The sequence below is a fragment of the Thermobia domestica genome, chromosome 2 (assembly GCF_964235325.1).
Source record: "Thermobia domestica chromosome 2, izTheDome1.hap1.1, whole genome shotgun sequence".
Classification (NCBI taxonomy): domain Eukaryota; kingdom Metazoa; phylum Arthropoda; class Insecta; order Zygentoma; family Lepismatidae; genus Thermobia; species Thermobia domestica.
Genome location: NC_137455.1, coordinates 368620049 through 368641008, shown reverse-complemented (window position 1 = coordinate 368641008; position 20960 = coordinate 368620049). Strand labels below are relative to the sequence as shown.

General features: G+C 34.7%; 1 protein-coding gene across 1 annotated transcript in view; it reads right to left on the bottom strand.

Moving 5' to 3' along the window:
- LOC145679613 (immunomodulatory peroxidase-like) overlaps positions 1-20960 on the bottom strand; it is a 139917-nt gene that overhangs the window by 23406 nt on the left and 95551 nt on the right. Inside the window, exon 10 of the mRNA XM_081750189.1 lies at positions 16430-16580. Coding sequence (XP_081606315.1) covers positions 16430-16580 — 151 coding nt within the window. The remainder of the gene's footprint in view (positions 1-16429; positions 16581-20960) is intronic.

The following is a 20960-nucleotide window of genomic DNA, read 5'->3' as shown; positions in this document are numbered from 1 at the left end:
TAGTAAATACACACAACGAATTGGGAAATCCCAAGTGTTAGTCTCAAGATCTTGTTCCAGTTAAAATAACAGTCTCTCAAAACTCTTAACTGTACAGCTTTTAACTCGAATTTACTGAATACTTTTTCCTGTTGTTTAAGATATTCGATGAGACGCGGCCAATAGTTTAAGGAACACTCCAGTGACGAACTAAAAATATGATTTACTATCCCTGGAGAATATTCATATGTACTGAAAAATCTTGAGGTATGATCTAAAAATATCTGCTTGGGAAATTCTAAGAAAATTGTTTTACATAATGTGTCTGCTAGTGAATAATCACATCTTACTGTAAATAAATTCATATAACCCTTATTATTAATGGCAAAGAAACCATATTGGTACCGTGTTACAGTTCTGAGAATGTATTACATGACTAAGGGAAAAATAGTCTCATTTTGTTGTATAACGACGTAGTTTCTTTTTAATAGCAAAACTTTAAAGACGATTGAAAAATGACAATTTTTCACTTTTGATTAATACAACACAGAAGAAATGTTATATATATGTAAGATTTCATCGAATTGCTACATAAACATTTTGAAATTATTTCCTTGTAATTTGGTGCAAACATGACCTTACTACGTTAATTCTGTGAGAGTTTATAGGTACGGTATTTAAATATTGGCCTATAAATTCTTACAGCGGCCTATAAATTTTTATTGAGGATGTCATAACTCCGATTGCACAAGCTGGAGCTTCTGGGACTTTCAGTAGGGGAAGGCGTTGTACCTTTGAAACAATGTAACTTTGAACGCTTGTGCTTTTCTCGAATTCAGAGCTATCTAGGTGCAGTGATTAAAATTCGTTTGAAAGAGTAAATAAAAAAAAGCACTACAAATGCGTTTGGCTGTTGTTGAGCAACGAGTAATGTGTCGAGTAATGATCCTTTTAATTTTTTCAGCCTCAAAACGAAGATTTTTTGTAGTTACCTTTTGAGCTGTTTGCTCTTCGGTTTTCGCGACTTGTGATATTTATTTGTCTAAACTTGGGGTGGAATCATTGCTGAATATAGTAATATTTTTAGTTTTAACTTCTGTTCAATATTTAAGCTAGTGGAGAACTTTTTTTCGTAATGGTGACCCTCTTGTACCTATGAACATTAATGCATCGTGTACCTTTGAACGATAAATAATACTGTTTAAAGCTACACAATGTAACTAGTTAAAACAATTGATATATTTTATATAGGTTAGGTTAGGATATAAAGTTATTAATCATGATTTTAAGTAGTTTCTAAATATTCGATTATTGTATAACATATAAGGTTATGTTGTATATGCTCAACATTATTGTTCACAAGTTTATGTTAGAACTTCTCTTCAATTTTTAATTTAATTAATAAAATTTCAATTCTGGGGAACTTTTTTATAGCTAAACCTTTAATTGCAATTTATAACTAGTAAAATTTGTGGCTTCTTTTCATTTTATTGCCACGGAAACGTTATAAGTATCACTTTATTCAAAGGTACAAGATGGTCTGTTCAATAGTACATGACCATAATGTAACTGTGAACAAAACGGATATGTTCTTATTATATCCTATAAAAGCTACTGTAATTTTGTAACACCTTTAAAAATCATTCTATCTGGTAGCAAAGAGATGTCATTTCAAATATACGATAAAAATTGGGGGAAAAGTGCTGAATATTAGCACCAAAATTTTGAAAATTTTAAAAGTGTTTACAGGTACAACGCCTTCCCCTACACTCTAAAAACAATACCCATGATTTTGCACAAGTACCCATGAAATAGAAGGTACTTCGCTGATGTACCTATGAAAATTCAATGTACCGAAGACTTTAGTGGGTACACACCGCATCTCATCCCCTTACCCATGAATTAGTGGGTGCATGGAAGATTTATGGGTACAGTAAATTCGTACCGAAGAATGTACCTATGACAATAGTAGAAGGTACATGATACCAACATGAATATACGCCATATTGTGTGTTATCGGTTGATGTGTTGTGTGTACATTATTTCAATGAAGATCGGGAAGATTCGAGTAATCAATCAAACGGTTCATATATAAGAGTAAATGGAATATTCTGTATTTATAGTTGTATTTGGATATTGTAAATGAATTAACTTGTCTAAAATGTATACTATATTATTTCATAGTTAAACAGTAATTTAAGCCGATTAACAATTCGATTCTTAAGCCGATTGCGAAATGTAAATCTTTTTCTTTTCTTTCTTTTTTTTAACATGCAGTACATGCTAATTTTCGTGACTTTTCTGAATAGTATTGCGACTTTTCCGTGGTTCATTCACATACGTAGAAAAATCAAGAATCATTTATGGAATACAGAGTGCAAGGGTAAGTATTACAAATTGGGTTTCACACACATGCTTACGTACACCTTGTATTTCATTTGTTTGCATAGATTGTGTATATGGCTTCTGGTGCTTATGTTCAAGGGAACGTTTACTAAATCCCTGTACCTTGTACTTGTGCAAGGACTTCGAGAATTGAATAGAAGGTAGATTGAAGAGCAAATAAGTGAAGGTGTGAGAGGAGTAAGTGTTGTATCGCCGGACCATTTCTTTTTAATTTACCCTGTGAATTGAATCATTTATTTTGGTTTGTGAAGAAGAGTGAGTGAAAGTGAGGCGAGGGGAATAGTTGAAGTTAAGAAAGTGATTGCTTAGGTTGTGTTTGATGTAAGTGACACTGTATGTGAAGGCGAAAGGGACTATTTGGCAGAGAAGCACACTTATGATTTAGTGTCGGAAAGGGCAGTGTGGAAATAACGTGTGTATGTCAAGGTTGTAACATATCGTGTTTGCATTTTATAGAATTATGCGAAAATAACGAACGTCAGTTCTTGAAATTGTATGAAAGCCACAATATAATGTTTTTTTTAAGTGGAGCTATTGAAACTAAATGATTACTAATATGAAGTGGTGCTATTGAAACTAGTAACCACCTGTTTTCATTACTCACTCGCATACCCATCATCACTGACACGCCTGCTTCCATCGATGCACCCCGCACGGGCTCAATACCTTCGCCTTGCCCTGACTCAGTAAGATAGGATTCCTACATTTTAGCAGCTACTTAGCATAGGTTGGTTTGATTTTTTGCACTGTAGTATACATCCGGACGCCGTGTTTATAAGCAAATAGTTATGACATACTGTCACAGCATTGATAGTGCAGAATTTTTGTTGGGAGAGAACGCACTTTTTACCTGTAATTTTTTTTATACTTTTCGGTCGGTATATTTTAGTTATTTGATTATTATTATTCTCCAAATTAGTATTTATTTAAACTACAAATCGGTAGAAATTATATTTTGAGGGAAAATTACTTTTATTTTACATTAGTATATGATTGTTTTAGAAGCAAACCCATTTATTACAAAGAATTATGGGTAGTACCGTTTCACTCCTAGTTGAAATTATATATCCGCCATTGGGTAAAGTTTTTGGCTTTAAACACTAATCTGAATTTAAAAGAATATTTTAAATCCCCTTCCACTTATTTTGATATACTTTAATTATGTTAAAATTCAGTTATATTTAGAATTTTAGTAAATATTTATTCGGTTTATTTTCTCAACACCAAGTTCCTTGCTTTGATTGATACAATTTTATTTGGGGATTATGGGTAATGAAGAGCACAGACGAAGAGGTTGCTTGCGTATTTTGGCATCGGATTCTATGGTCGTAAGTCAAACTGTTATAGACCTTCGTCAAACATTAAGTTGACGGTATCTCTAGTATTTTATGTTGTTAGGGTAATTTCAGTGATTATGTTTGAGTAAATTTAGATAGGGGCTCCCGCTCAGATTTCTGGAATGAATACCGTTTCCCACCAAAAAATGGGTTGAATTACCAGTTTTTGGGAGACTTCCTTCAGGAAGGGGATCTCCAAACAATCTGTTTTGTTTTGGTAAAAATGTAGTAATTATAAGTAGAGCCACCAGGTCCTAGATCAGTTTATTCTTTGAATTCAGAGCTGGTTTAGTGATGATTTATTTGTGGTTTTGGTGTGCATTTAATTTTGAGTAGTATGTATCGAGTTATATGTATTAGTAGGTGTAATTGTGTAGTGATGTGAATGGTAGTTAATTGTAGTATGTTGATGAGTATGGGATATGAGTGTGCATAACTGGACAGTGTGTTGTTCATTACCAAATTTTCCATTATAGTTCGTTGACATGAATGTCAAGGCATTTCAATAATTTTAGCAGCGAATTAATAGACTGAGTACAAGGAGAATTCACATGCGAGTACAGCGCCGTTGTGACCAAATTTCGTACTTCATTAGCGAAATAGGTTCGTCGACATGCGTGGTAAATTAGTTATTATTTAACATTCTATACCGTTCCTGGCTTAGATAAACCATTTGGTGGCTATATTGATCCTTGATACAACATTACGGAAGATCTTGACGTTCTATCTAATCAAACAAGTGAAACATTAACGTTAATAAACTTCACTTATTTCCTTAAATAGTATTTCAGTCATATAAACTTGTGTTTCAAGTCAGAACATTAATTTTATTTTGATTCGTAACTGCAGAATGAAAGTTCATTGTTGTAGTTTAAGCAAATTGCATTAAATAAAGAATCCGCTTTGATAATTTCTCTCTCTTAACTGTGTAAACATATAATTTTCCTGGCTGTGAGGGGAAATGTATTAGGTATTGAAGTTAAATGGTCTTGAGTTCATACATGGTTTCCGTGTGTTAATCAATACTACGATTTTATTGAATTTTAGTTGAATATAAGTATATTAAATGAATGTGACTGCCTCGAACAGTCAGTAATATGAAGTATAGGGTGCCTAGTAAATCGATGACATATTAGTTATGAGTACATATGAATATGAATGATAAATATGATTATTGATTATAGTGAAGTAAATATTTACGAATAAGAAGGCACTTCGAAAAATATATGTTATATAATGTGGTATTATTAGTATTCTTATGATTATTTCGGGTACCGGGTATTGATTTTCACACCCGAGTCCTGTAGGAAGAGGTTTGTGCAAATACAGAAGGCTACCTTTCTACTTCATAGTTTGGGGGAAGATTTGTTTACATTGACATACAACATTGAAAATTTGGTCTGACATTGTAAATAGTATTATATGGTTGAATTACAAAACATTTTTAGAATAATCATGGAATTTGTTGACCAGCTGAAAACAGTTTGATGAACTCCCTGCATTTTGGTTCAGTGTAACTCTGTAATTTAGATTTTTTTTCGCGTCACTCAACAAGCCTATTTTACTATTGTTTATATTGCTCAAAGCGGAAATAATTTGGGTGGTAACATGAAATTAGATAAATATAGACAGCAGACTTTCGATATACCGTACCCAGGTGTCAATTTTCCCCCGCCACACATTTTCATTCTCTTTTAAGCCTTTCTCAGACGGGACTGAAGTAAGGCTGCGATTCACGATCTAAAATTCACGACCTTACTTAACGATCGTGTGAGAGCTAACTTGCCCCTAGTTCAGGTTGAAATTTTCTGCTGTCCTTATTTGGATCCTAACTTGGAAGAAATGGAAACAGTTTCTATTTTCATCTGGACTTGCATACAACTACCAATCAGAAAAGAGTAGCGCCTGACGACATTCAACTTTATTTATCGCTGTAATTTCAAAACAATGCTGCCTGGATAAGGGAAACATTAGAATCATACGAAAAATATGATCTTTTGTATCACACATTTATATTATTTGTAAAAATATTTATAAAAGACCTTAGAGGAGGTATGCAGTGAAGGTATCCGCTCAAACGCTGCTGGTGTGAACAAATGTAATTACATCCTTTAAAAGAATAAAAATAGGTGATTTAAGTATACTGTGTAATTTGTATTCTAAAAAATGTAACATGTTAAAAAAAGCGTGCAGGTTTACTTTTGACGCACCACTCGAAATAATTGTTCAAAAATTAGAATCCTTTCACTAATTACTTTCTTATTGTTTTCTAAATGATTTAAGCTGGGCGACATGAAAATATCCACATGGCATAGTTAAAATTCAAGGGGTATCATAAGCAATTGCTGTAAAATTATAATTCTTTTACGATTTGCGTATAAATACAGCGTCCGGATGCATGCATAAAAACTACAGCCCAAAAACACAAAACAACCTGCGCTAGGTCGCCACTAAAAAGCACGAATGCTATCTAACCGAGTCGTAGCAGAGCAAAGCTGTGAGGGTGTGCGTCTGGAGGGAACAGGCGCGTCAGCAAAGGTGGGTATCCGCATAAGCGAGGGTAGTGAAAACGAGTGGGTTTTAACAATGATACGAGTTTCAATAGCATTTTTCATGGTTTCATACTAGTAGCGTTCCACTTGTAAACAAAATACAACTTCTGTAAACTGCAGAAATTCACCGCCGGTGGAAAATAGTTTCTATACAGGCATCTTTCATATCAACTCGCTTATTTTATCCGTCGTAAAGCACTTGTAATAAGTTTAAAGTAGTAATCCTACACTTCTAAACATAAAATTCAGATGTGATGCGCCAAAAGTAAACCAGCGCCAAAAACAGAAACAATGAGCGTTAATTGTTATAACTGTTATGTGGCTTTCTTGAAATTTTAGGGAACAGTTCCACAATGCTAGCACAATACAAGAATTCCGGGTGTAGTGCATGAGATAGGTTCCCGGCGCGGTATAAGTTTACTCTAGGGGTTATGTGGGCATTTTTTCTTCTTTATTTTAGCTTTTCGCGTCTGATAACTGCCCTCATTTACATATTTGGACAAGTCATTTGATTTTCAGTTCTACAATCTGGTGGATCCAAGGATCTACAGACCATTTTTCAGCTGATACAAACTCCCCCATGCTCGTATCTTGCTGATGAATTTTCGGAGTTACTAATTTCAATAGCGTATGGAATTCTGAATAATCCATGCTGTAGATTTTTTTTTTGTAGGAACGAGGATCTGCTGTAAGTAGTTAATTATTCACCATTGAAATTACGGTGCTTTCCTGTGCATTATTGCGGCGAAGAATTCACTCCCTGGTCCACCAGCCCCTCTTTACTCTTTCTCTCTCTCAGGTTTCTTTTGGAGGAAGGGGAGGGCGGATTTTGTGTCAACAACAGAGCAGTTATCGCTGCTATGGCTATTTCATCCTCATCGGATGAACTCATATCGTGAAATAGAAAAACAATAATATTTACGATTAGGACAGTTGATTTCTTTGTGCGTAACGCGTTTTTCGTCTGTTTTAATGAAGCGACCACGAGAGGCTCTGCTGATAAAACCTACCTAGTTTTAAGGATCGTCTGAGACCCCTAGAACACCTCAGGATAAAAGAAATTGCATAGAAGTTTGAGTTAGGGAACACTGTTAAGTTGTAGCCTGGGTTGAGGTCTTAGTCAGTTCCGTGTGAGACGGACTTTAGTTTTAAATTAACTTTTAAACCAAATTGATACGATATACTAAAATAAACGACGATCTCATCAAATGTCCAGAATTTTATCTATAAAAGAAAAGACAGTTATTAAATTAAATAACTATTGATATATATATATTTTTTTCCTGAATAGCTCAAATGTGCTAGCTATCTCCACTGTGATCAACAAATGCTAAATATTAGTTGGATTTTTGGCATTACAAAATAATTAACAACTAATTTAATTAAATTTTCTCATCACCGGGGCTGGGTCCGGATAACTCACTCTTGTGTAGTTACCTGGATCCAGGTCTGGGTTGTATGTGGGAACATGTGTCTACTCTAAATCACTTCAAATTGGATTCTCTGTCAGTAGTTCATTTAATTTGGTTATTCTTCAGCAATTAAAATAACCTTTTATCGTTTTTCCCGTAATCATTCCGTATTTCTCTCTTTTCATTTTCCTTCCCTATTTCTTTTCTTCTTTTCCTCTTCTCCTCTTTCATTTTCCCTTTCTTCTTCCTTGATTTTAAAAACTGAAGCCGTGATATTTTATTTATTCTTCGGAAGTCCAATATAAAAAATAAAATTACGGTCAATGAAAAATCAAGTACAGTAAACTAGCGCTCATAGTTTACGCCATGTTTCAGTTTTAAAAGGGCGAACCATGAGAGAACGGATCGCCATGATTTCGGTACAATTTATCACGCCCAACATAGTAATTTTCTATGCTAAATTGTAAAAGTTTACATGCCTCTGTTTTGAAGGTAACTGAACATAACCTAGCCTAGCCTAACGTAACGTAATGTAATCTAACGAAGAAGTAGTACACTTTGGTACTTTTTCTATTTCGTGTGGTCCTCGATACAGCACAAATGCCCCCTTCTTATTCAGACACCAATCATAACGTTGCGCCCCTCTCTCTACCTTTTACGGATCTCTCGAAGTCCGTATACAAGTACATGGCAAAGAGAACATTCCCAATGTGCACACAGAAAAGGCCTACTTTATGAAAATGCGGCAATAACACTCGCAATATAATGGGGGAGGGGTTCTCCCTCCATCATACCCCACCACATATTCTTACATCACGAAAAGTAACGACGAAAACTAAAAGGACTTACAATAACCTGGCCCTAACTGATATTCCACAAGAGTTCGTACAAAGTTAAAAAAAAAAAAAAAAAATAACGTAGAAACGATCGAAAGAAAGATGTAGGAACCGGACCTACAACAGTTCTCTTTTCTTTTCGTGAACGATGCTAGCTTAAAATTGGTATATATATATGTAAGTAAAATATACGGTAGCTTCGAAATTTCAGTGTTCCTTGCTCAGTATCACAAACTCAAACAGAAAAAACAATATCTGAAACTAAACAAACAAACAGGCAAATATCACTTCATTAAGCTTTCCTGATCCGTTCAACAATTTGTCTATAAGTACTGTGATTCTACCCGTGTGTAATTTATGTTTATAGCAACCCCAAAATAACTTACGCTAATAACATTTAATATTACCCGATACAACTGGTGGAAAATATTTTGTTTTAGGGGTACCAGTGTCTGTCTGTTACACAGGGTTGGTAAGAAGGTTTTTTTCTTTTTTTTAAATATTTTTTGGTTTAAACCATTTTTTTATTTGAACGGGCTTTTTGTTTAAATAAATTTATTTATTTATTTAAATTACATATGGATATAAATAATTTTATTTGGCCTTAACGTCCTTATGCAACGCAGTGATAAGAAAATATACCTTTTTTCGAAAGTAGACATCGATTACAAGGAAAATGCATAGCTGTCTGATGCAATAAAAATAAATAGCGCGAGTATAATACAAATGTGTTACTTCAACTTTAAAGCACAGTAACTTTTATTTTGATTTATAATCATGAATTAACGTATTATTGGTAAAATAAAAGTAACAATTCTCTCCTCTGCTTCTTCGAAGGATATTTTCGTAAGATTGGCACAGCGAAGAAAAAGGCAAAAACTGAAATCAAAAGAGAAACAACAAACCTGTGTCGTACCAAATGAACCCTTAGCCGGTTCCTAATGAGAGCTTAAACTCTGCAAATTCAACAGAAAATGTATCTGACTATTTATTCGAGTTAGAAGTAATTATATTAAAGTATTGTTTTATATTACCGAGTAACCGTAGCTCAGTTAGTAGAGCGTTGGCTTCGTATTGGGAAGGTCCTGGATTGCGCTCAGCAACCGCTATGCTGACTGAAGTCTTTCCCTGGTTTCTCTCAGTCATACTAGGCAAATGCTCTAATGGTGCCTTCAATAAGGCCAGTGTCGACTGTTTTAAAACTCGTTTGACATAGGTAATGTACGACACTTTAACCATTTTTTCTTATTTTTATCTTTTGCAAATTTTATTAAAAAAATGGAATGAAATCTTTTAGTTTTACGTCCCACGATTATGCCGGCTAGGCTAAAGGATACGGTGAAGATGAGAAATGAATGAAATGCTGGAATGAAAATAGTGGGAGGAAACAGGAGAGCCCCCAGAAAACCCACGCACACGGTGTTTGTCTACCACAAAGTTCACTTGGCGGGAGCAGGGTTTGAACCCGGTACCCCATGCACCAGAGGTGAACGCTCTACCACTAAACCACCGCGGCCCCGCAAATTTTATTATTTCGAAAATACATTTATTAGAAATCGCAACATCAATGTTTCGGATGTTTCTAAGATCATTATCAGTAATTACAGTAAATTGAGGAAGGAATTTTTAATAACCTGTTATGCAATATTCGTGTATTTTAGTAAAATCTGCTTATATGGCAGTAGGGCACAGAAGGGAATTCTTTAATTTTCGTTGGAATAAAAGGACTTGGGACAACGCAATTTGATTAATTTCGTTTCTTCGCTTTTGCGTTGTGATTTCAATAAGTAATCCCATACTTTATGAGCCATAGATAGTAGCAAAATGCCCTGTTTTAATAAATATTCGCTTTGATATTTGAAGATCAAGTTAATGTTCTCTTACCATTAAAATGAGAAAATATTGCTATCTTTAAAGAGCAGTAATAATTAAAGGTATGAGTATACATTTATTACATTTAGCAAACTTCCAATTAGTTAATTACTGTATCAATACCCTTAATTACATGTACCAGTTTCGTTTTCCAATCACTCAACACTTTTGAAGAAATTGCTCTAATTACTATGTCAGTAAATGCTCAACATACAATTTATTGTATTTTGATTGAAATGCTAAATTTAATACATTAAACCATACGTATCTAAAGTTGCATAGATCTTTCCGAGATCTGCCGCGCTTTACTACGGAATTGCTGCAGTTTTAATAATATTTATATTTTTGTTTTATTGTGTATTTTTTCTTTTTCTTCTGACATCCTTCTACCACCAACAGATTACATCTGTTGCAGATGAAAATTTAAAAGTACTTTGAAACCATTTTTGCAGTTCTGAAAGAAGTTTTGTATCGTAGTAAGACCGCAGTAGTCGTACACTTTGAAGCGTCAGGCGCCGACTTAAATGTTGCAAGTTCGACTTCTGACTGGGGCATGTTTTTTTGTGGATTTTAGAAACTTAACAGCTAAGAGTACCGTCCCCGGCCAAAGTCAAGAGCTACTAAAATCAGGGCCCAAAATTCAGGGTTCGAAAAAAACCATTCCACCTGGGCTCATAGGGGTTTTCTCGGATTTAAATTGTTTATTTTTTTTCGAAATACCTAAATGTCTGTGGGGTAAAAGTGTTAAAATGTAATTTATATTTCAAGATTGTCATTGTCACAATTTGCAACAATTTTCTACTTACTGCTACATAAAGATCTCTTCAAGATTTTCTATTTTTGTTTTCTAGATACTGAATTTCGTGCTTCTCTCACGTTCAGAATAGGAACAGTGACGACGCAGAGGAGAGGGGGAGGCAATGGAATCCCCTTTCCTAATACACCCAACCAACTTCAGTCAAACTTGCAGTAATGGTTTCAGGAGGCGACTTGAAAAAAATTCCCTGGGGTCATAAATCTGCTCGTACTCAATGTGTTACCAATATTTTCGCAATATTTCTTTTCACCTCTCGTGTTTTTAAAGTGTCTCGGGCGAAATATTCTGAAACGACCATTGCGAACTTGTAATCTAATCCAATATTATTTAGGCCTATATTGAAATAAGTATTATGAAGCTAATAGTACATACTGTTCGTAGTTTTGGTCCCAACGATGAAAGATGTTTTCTTGAAGATGCTGCAATAAGAAGCTAAAGTCCCCGTCGTCTCCTTAATATTACTATTCTTTATCTATCGGTTAACATTAAATTTGGTTGGTTTGTTATTGAAGTTAAGTGTCCCTATTCAGGAGCGGGCCTGTATGGGACGTAGACCTACAGTTTAAGGTGAAATCTGAACCACCAAAATCGTTCAAATTTTTCCAGACTTCCCGCCGCGAATTGAACCCGGAACCCGCTACACCGAAAGTGCCCATGCTAGCCACTAGACCAGCGGGGAGTTCAACTTTTACTTTGATGCTACCTGGTAACCAAAATGAATTAAGCATTCAATAAAGTACGAAATCCTGGAAATTGTATCCAATCGCTTAATATTTAGAAGATTTTTTTAAAAAAAACTCCCAATTTCTCAATAAAAAGTACAATCTAAGAAACAGGATTGAGGGGGGTAAGTGTACAGGAGTATCTAATAATATTAATACGAAATATATTAATTTATACAATATGAATTATATCTTTGTTTTAAAGTAAATGTTTAAAAATGTCTTAAATGAAATTAAATATCTTCCAATGTAAAATAAATAATTTTATTGTTGAAGTATTCACTTCCGATGCTTTGTACATTCAATTACGCGAACTTCCCAAGCACTTATTTCAAGACGGTTCATTTCCGATAATGCAACTTTATTTAAGTTAGGTTAGGATTTAGAGTTCTTGGCTGTGGGCATCTATGAACATGAGGGACGACGTTTCTCGGGATCACACTATCCAAGAAAAGGAAAGAAAGGAAGCGGCCTGTGACCTGTATGTCAAGTACCATCCCAGGATTTGCCTGGTGTGAATGAGAAAAACCCAGGAAACCTCACTCAAGATGGCTGGCCTGGAAAAGCTTTTACACTTTTTCGATTAAGTGTCCCCCACCGGGAATTGAGCCCGGGACCAGTCGCAACTTAATTTAGTGTACATCGAAACTTTTAATATAAAATTGCATACTTTACTTCAAATAGGGCCGGGCCGCGGTTGCTCAGTGGTAGAACGTTCACCTCTGGTGCGTGAGGTTCCTAATTCGATCCCAGCTCTCTCCAAGTGGGCTTTGTGGAGGACAAATACTGTGTGCATGGGTTTCCTCGGGGTTGTCCCGTTTCGTTTCACTCTCTTCATTCCACTATTTCATTCGTTTCTCATCACCGCCTGATTTAACCCACAAACTATAACCCTAGGACGTAAAACTCAAAGACTTCATTTCATTTATTTCAAATATAAGTATAATTTATACATTAATTTGGATAATTATCTCAATTAATTATGTAATTATCTCAAGCTGAGTTTTTTTAATTCATTCAGTACATTCAGTACTTTACAAAGGTCCTAGAAAAGAGTTAATTAGTATATATTGAATGTTGTAGTATACCTAAAGGTCTAAATTTCGTTTAAAAAAAAAAAAAACTTTCAATGTGATCAGCTTAGTTGTATGACTAATACACTCACCAGAAGCTTAAAACCCAGGTGGGGTTTTGCAGGTGAGTAAACCCCGAAAAAGCCCACCAGTTTTTTTGGCTGGGCTGCGCCCACTTGGGCAAACCCTGCCGAAAATACAGAGTTTTAACAAGAACAAGCGTATCCCAAATAAAATTATCAGTTTTTGTAGCATGTTATCGCTATAAAGCGTACCAAAGTATAACATATTTATAAAAAATATATCTCATTTTTTTAAAAAAATTAATATTGTTTAGCATTCTAAGGAGTACCTCTATTTGTTTGTCGTCTTTATAGAGAATTAATGTGTCGTCTACATAATGATAGTATGTAAACAACTTTTCAAGTTTGATGTAGCTACACTTGATAAGATAATTATTGTATATTTTACATAGCACTGTTATTTCGTGATTTTATTTCTTTATGTAAATACTGTATTCCTTATATTTTATTAAATATATCTGAACTCATTCATTTTGGATATATATATTACAGGAATCGTTTCAAGAAACTTTGAAACCTCAAGGACCAACCCTGTTCTATACTGCCGAGTTCAAACTTCTGTGGACAGGAAATGGAGAAACAGCTGAGACACCGAAGAGGCCTGTTTGCTGCTCTTATGTATTTATTACGTTAAAAATTTATTATACCCAACTTGGTTTGGATTGTTCCTGTATTTTGACACGTGACAATGAAACATCAGACGCAGCGTACTGTAGACACCATATAAAATACTATAAATTATAACGAAAACAATTGTAAGAATAGCAATTAAACAATAGCAATAAACTTAACTTTGTTTCACTCGAATTATGTTCCTGTATATCACGTATTTTAGCACTTCATTTTAAAATAATGATGTTTATTTGTTATTTAATAAGATTATATAATGTAGCAGAGAACAATTGTGAACAATAATCTGTTAAAACATCACATTTGCATTATCAGCGCCCCCCCTCCCCCAATAAACCTTTTTGGTCCGAGGTTGTTCTTGAAATTTTTCGCTTAGCTTCAAGATTTGCTTTATTCAATTTGTTATACTTTATTCGGTGTGAGTCCACACGCGCAAACTGAAGTATTTTTCTTCATTCCCATTGCACAGCTTGAAGAAGAATATGTGACATTTTGCCCCACGTAAACTAAAATAATAGCTGAGCAAAGAAAACTTATTATTAAAAACTAAAAGCTTAGATTTTAATGAAAGGTATTTGCATTGCTCAGCTATTATGTTGTTTTATTCGGGTTCATAAAAGCAAAGCTTTGATATGGAAAATATCATCGATGGTATTTTTATGTATTTTCATTATTTTAATAAGAAAACTTGTAACTTAATGTGATCCTTCAGGGGAGGCTGAATGTCCGAAAGGTCCTACAATATTTGCCCACAGTTAAGAGGACTTCGCATATTTGTGGCAGCATAGAAAGCATCACTAAGAAGAAAGGAAGACTGAGTTCTGTATGGCATCCAATCTTAAAAAAAAAAAAAAAAAAAAAAAAGCTTTCCAAAGGTAATGTTTCATGGATAAGATCACACCCATATTCACTCTTATGGGAAGTCCACATTCTTCTGGAAGGACAAATTCTCCATTTTTTTCAATCAGAGGGCGCGTAGGACGAATGGCCGTACTTTTAAAATTAATATAAAATGTATTCAAGTATTTCAAATCAAATAAATATCTGTGTTTAAAATAAGGAGAAATATAGGGTTGATCTATTTGAAAGTTTTTTTTTTAAAGTTATCCTTTTGTACACTATTGCGCGAAGCATGGCTTCCAATCTCTGTGTTTAATTATGGTGTAGGTATTATTTAAAATATGATTACACAGTACATTGATGTCGGAATGAGTGTAGCCCTTAACATCAATTATTATCATTAGAGGTATGACAATTATCGTTACTAATGTTCAAAGTACAAGGCATATTCATATATGATACGGTGCAAGGCAAGTCAAAGTTAGAGCCACCCTGATTACTGTATACTCTGAAGTAAAAGAGGTATAACTGTAAATGGGTTTACGTGGATGCGGGAAATTTCTAGCAGTGTGTTCTGTAAGCTATTTTGGAGGCAGCCATGTTAGATTTGTCTAAAACTAATCTTAGATGGAAAAAGGAGCCCATCTCATTTTGTTCTAGTATTTCGTGAGAAGTTCATTGTAAAAGTGACTGTTTCATTATTACCGTTTATGTAACCAATTGCATGTTGTTCTTAATTTTAGTATCATTTATAAAGTCATTGCTGAAAAGTAACAGGGTACAAATACTGAGAAACTTACTTCGCCTTTGAATTTATATTGAAATCTCGTCTTAAGATGATGCGTCAGATGATCCCTGTTTCCATTTAAGAGTTTTTAAAAATAAATTAAACCAATATTTCTACTTGTGTAATGGACAACACGTTATCTCACCAGAAAGTTTTCCCGAGCCCACCTAAGTTCTATACATGACTGTCACATTTTTACCACATTTACGTTAATCAGAATGGTTGTGACTTTTAATGTTGACTGGGAAATGCTTAGATTACAAGCTATAATAGCAAATGTTGTTAAGTGTTGTAATCTAGATATGTACTGGTATTGACTGAGTCACCTTGTGTTTCTCAATGACACAGGTAAAATTAAATGAAATCTTTGAGTTTTACGTTCCTCGGTTATGCCGGTTAGGCTAAAGAAGACTGCGATGATGAGAAATGAATGAAATGTTGGAATAAAGAAAGTGCGAGGAAACGGGAAATCCCCGAGGAAACCCATGCACACGGTATTTGTCCACCACAAAGTTCACTTGGCAAGAGCTAGGGTTGAACCAGGGACCCCATGCACCAGAGGTGAACGCTCTACCACTGAGTCACCGCGGCTTCATATAATATGTATAGTCAGAAACAATATTAAGTATAGGTTGGAGATATATGAAATTATAGCTCTAACTTATACTTAATATTATTTCCGACTATATATGTACCCATAACATTAGGTTTTGTACCCATGAAATTATGAGCTTTTGTACCCATGAAATTATTTGTACCTAAGAAATCACAGGTACATTGTACCTGCTAACTCTTGGGTACAATGTACCTGCTAAATTAGTGGGTACAAAACGGCCGTTTTGTACCTCTGAAATAGTGGGTACTGTATTTAGAGTGTATGTTAACTAGGACATGAAAATAAGACAATTGCAACATGTTTCATCTCTCCCCTATTTTTTCAATTCATTGTATAAATATCCAGGACTATATGGTGAATACGATACAAAATATCTTAACTCAGATACGTCTATTTCCTAATGAATGTGATGATCTTCTGCCAGTTTTCTCACAGATTACCATGCGCAATTACTTCAATCTACTTACGTCTTCTGCGAAAAAGTTATCACATCTTTGCGTGTGTTGAGTAACCATTCCTCGTACGATTGCATCGAAATTTTTGGCATCATTAAGGATTGTTGGCTTATTAAATTCCGTCCGCATTTGCAATGATTTATTTGTAGCCTCTGTGAATAATCTGAAAGATTGAAAGGGGAAGTTCAAAATTAAGGATTAGAAACACTTTCATCTTAAGATGAACATATTACTTCAAACACGTCAGTTTGTTCAGGTATATAACGCTAAACAGGTAAAGACATGTGCATAACGATAAACAAAAATTAAAGTGTAAGAGTTAAACATAATTCAGAGCTGTCATACATTAACCATGCTGTGAGTACACTACCGTCGTGTTACGTAGAGACGCTTGGATATTGCATTATTCAGTATCAATTTTATCTTAATATATGGCGCCGCTGTCGTATAGCAACAACTTATAGGATTTAGAAAAATCTCAAAAACGGCCCAACGGGCTTCCACTCACCCATATCACTTTATTCACCTTAATGAGATCTGTGAACTTTCACACTTTATGCCTTATGTTTAGACATGTTTATCCCGTTAACACTAATAATTTTGAACATTTTTTACAGAATAGAGAGTTTTCCTAGACATTGGAAGTGCAGTATGTGCTCTTTAATCTGACATTGTATGGTTCGGCACATTCTATAATGTAACATTCTATCGTTAGGCACACTGTATAATTCGGCATTCATTGGCTCGACACATTCTATAATTCATCATTCTATTGCTCGGCCCTCTATAATGTGACATTCTATCGTTCGGCACATTGTATAATTCGACATTCAGTGGCGCGTCACATTCTATAATCCGTCATTCGATGGTTCGGCACATTCTATAATGTAACATTCTATCGTTCGGCACATTCTATAATTCGACATTCATTGGCTCGACACATTCTATAATCTGTCATTCGATGGTTCGGCCCTCTATAATATGACATTCTATAGTTCGGCACATTGTATAATTCGGCATTCAGTAACTCGACACATTCTATAATCCGTCATTCAATGGTTCGTCACATTCTATAATCCGGCATTTTATACTTCGGCACATTGTATAATCCATCATTCTATACTTCGGCACATTCCAAAATCGGGCGTTCTATACTTCGGCACATTCTATAATCCACCCTTCTATGGTAAGGCTCATTCTATAGTCCGGTATCGAATGAACCGCAAGAATATTCAATTAAATAAAGAGTCAATGCTTGAATTTAATTTTGTACTCTATTGAATTAAATAAGGAGAATGTTTAGATTTTTTTTTTAAATTTTAGCTCTGTTTTTTGCAGCGAGGCAATATGAAACATAAAACTATAATTTAACGTAGGACCCAAAGCACACGAGCTCCCACCGGAATCGAACACGGGCCTCCCATGTCAAGGGCGCGTAGGCTAACCGTTTAACAACGAGAGAGCCTGAAGTTCATTTTAATCCTCACAGTTACTAGAATGAGAAAATACGCTGTGCAGTACAGTAGGATATTTATTTCGTTTGCACAGAATGGCGTCAACACATATAACTATGTTGAAATAATTTGCATTTTATATCTACAGTGACATATCTTTGCTTTCCTTGTTAAAACTATATCGACGTTCAATACTTCAGCATGATTGTGGGCCCGAAAGTATCCTTACTGAAATAAATGTACAAATACTATGAGTCCTGAGCCCTGAAGTATGTCAGATATAAAGATATGTATTTTCAAGAACATGTTTACTTTACTCCATACACCTACACAAGAATTTAAGCAAGTCGAACTACTGATGTTACTTTCTAGCAAAAATGGTACAGTAATTTTACCGGATCAACTAAAGTAATGACAACTTATATCCTTCCTGTATGTTCATCAGCTATGGTAGTTTAATTTGCTAATATTACTCTTAGATTTAAAAATTTTCCTTTCAAAATACTTGAAATAATGTACAGGAAAACATTTAATGTAAATTTTGTATATTTCAGAATACTGTGCATTCTAGTGGTAATCTCTATTACCATAATGTGTACAGTGATAATAAACGTTACTTATTGGAAGAAAGATCTCGTTGCATAATAATTTTGGATTCGTGTAAAGTTGAAAAATAATACAAAAAATACATTAAAATATGACAAGCAAATTGAAATAGGTACAGTGCGTAAACCAAAGTAGCCAAGATAAATGATTCTACCTAGGTATGTAATTGATTATGGTATACTCCGCATCAAAAAAATTCCGACAGCTAATTCCGTGCAGTTAAGCCACCCAATATACACCTTCTTATCCCATAATCGTGTCAGGTAAAGAAACCCCCTCTCTCTCCTCCTTTCTTCTTTCCCATACTAAAATTAGCTAACATGAGCGCAATTCTAATTTCAAACTACACATGTATTAGCTTCGATAAAATGAAATAACAAAACCGAGACGAATCAAGATTCGTAGGTTGATGTAGGGAGAAACTGAAACACACACAATGAAATATTGAAATCAACGAATGTCTATTACACACAGATTCAAAACTGAGGCAGAGAGAGAGAGAGAGAGAGAGAGAAAGAAAGAAAGAAAAAAGAGAGGAGAGAAGAAGAAAACGAAAAGGGAGAACGGATAGAATTGTGAAATTCAACCGTAGTAAGAACCTAACATTATAAAGTTCCGTTTCAAGAAATCAAGAGTAATACAGAAATAACGTTTCTTTTTACATATTTTTCAGAACTATTCGAATATATAGATGATGCTTTAAACATTCATTATGTCACTTTTATAATGGATAGCATACTCAATTTCCAGTAGAACTGTATATTCCCGAGACACATATAGGGTCATGTGAATACTTTAACACACATGCTTTGTTTCCGCGTGGTTCTATTGCAAATTTGGTAGTGTTCATTGGACATTCTGATCCAAAATACATTCTAATATACTCAGTAGATAGCGTTGGTCCTATCCTCCATTTCAGACTACTTATCCAAACTGACCAAAAAAAGAAAGAAAGAAAGAAAGAAAAAGAAAGAGAGAAAGAGAAAATTGGAGAGTGATATTTTACTGCTAAGTTTCTATCTGAAATACTCTATATTAAATGTCCAAACTTTATCCTATTGAAAAGTTACAAATATGACAAAAGTTACAAGACAAAGTTCTCCCTTCATCAACTTATGAATCTTGTTTGTTCTCAGTGTTGTTATATCATTTTATCGAAGCTAACACATTAGTAGTATGAAATCAGAATTTCGCTCATGTTGTTAGTTAATTTTAGTATAGGAGAGAGAGGTGGTGTCTTTACCTGACACGATTATGGGATAACAAGGTGTATATTGGGTGGCCTTATTGCACGGCGTTAGGGATGCGTTCGAGTCGAGACATGTCTCGAATCTCGACTCGACTCGACTCGAATTCGAGTCGAGATTCGAGTCGAGACACACTTTGTAAAATTCGAGACGAGTCGAGACAAACGTATTTCTCGACTCGAATTTTCGAGTCGAGAAACGAGTCGAGTCGAGACGGCTCTTAAAAATCTCGACTCGACTCGAATGTCTCGAAAATCTTTCTATAATTTTTAATATTATTTTGAAGAAAGTATTCACTCAGAAACAGCCTTGAAACCAATTACAGCTTTTATTCCTTCAGAAAGGTACAGAACGCATAAAATTAATAGTTAATCTTTAAAGATCAAGATTTAATTTTCAGCTCAATTCGGTTAATTAGAACTAATAGTTAATGTCGTTGTATTTGGTTGTACCGCAAATATAATAATAATAATAATAATAATAATAATAATAATAATAATAATAATAATAATAATAATAATTGATTATCTAGTTTGTATAAAACTATTATCCGTAGTCTAAATCTAGTTTGTATAAAACTATTGCGATAAAGTGAACTTCCTAAATTCTCTGAATGAGCAGTTGGTAGTCTATAGTAATTTAGCATAGTTATAATTATTGTGTTTTCGTTCCGATGAAGCAATAGGGTTACGTAACTTCTGGATTATTCGCTTGCTCAACTATTCTGAGGCTTTAATATGTTGCAGCATATCAGGAGCTACGGATAATATATAATGTAACATTTGTTGTACATCACATATTATGATACGAGACTATTTTACATAGTATATCTTATCTAATATAAATAAAATAAAGAGTTTGTTTGTGTGTTTGTCTGTCTGTCTGTGTGCGACCTGGGGACCAGACGAGCGGACCGAGAGTTCCCAAAATTTGGTCACGGGTACCTTAGTCCAGGCCCCAGATCAAGACGAAGCGTTTTTTTTTTTAAATTTCGAACCAGGGGGGTCTCGGGGGGACGTTTACTGGGACCGACCTGGGGACCAGACAAGTTGACCGAGAGTTACCAAATTTTGGTCACGGATACCTTGGTCCAGATCCCAGTCTAAGGCGAAGCGTTTCTGTCAAAATTGGAACCAGGGGGTCTCAGGGGGGCGTTTAGCGAGACATGTAGTAAAGTATTCAAATTGATCGTCATTAGTGTCAAATCCATAGTTTTCACGGTCGCTGAAATCAATG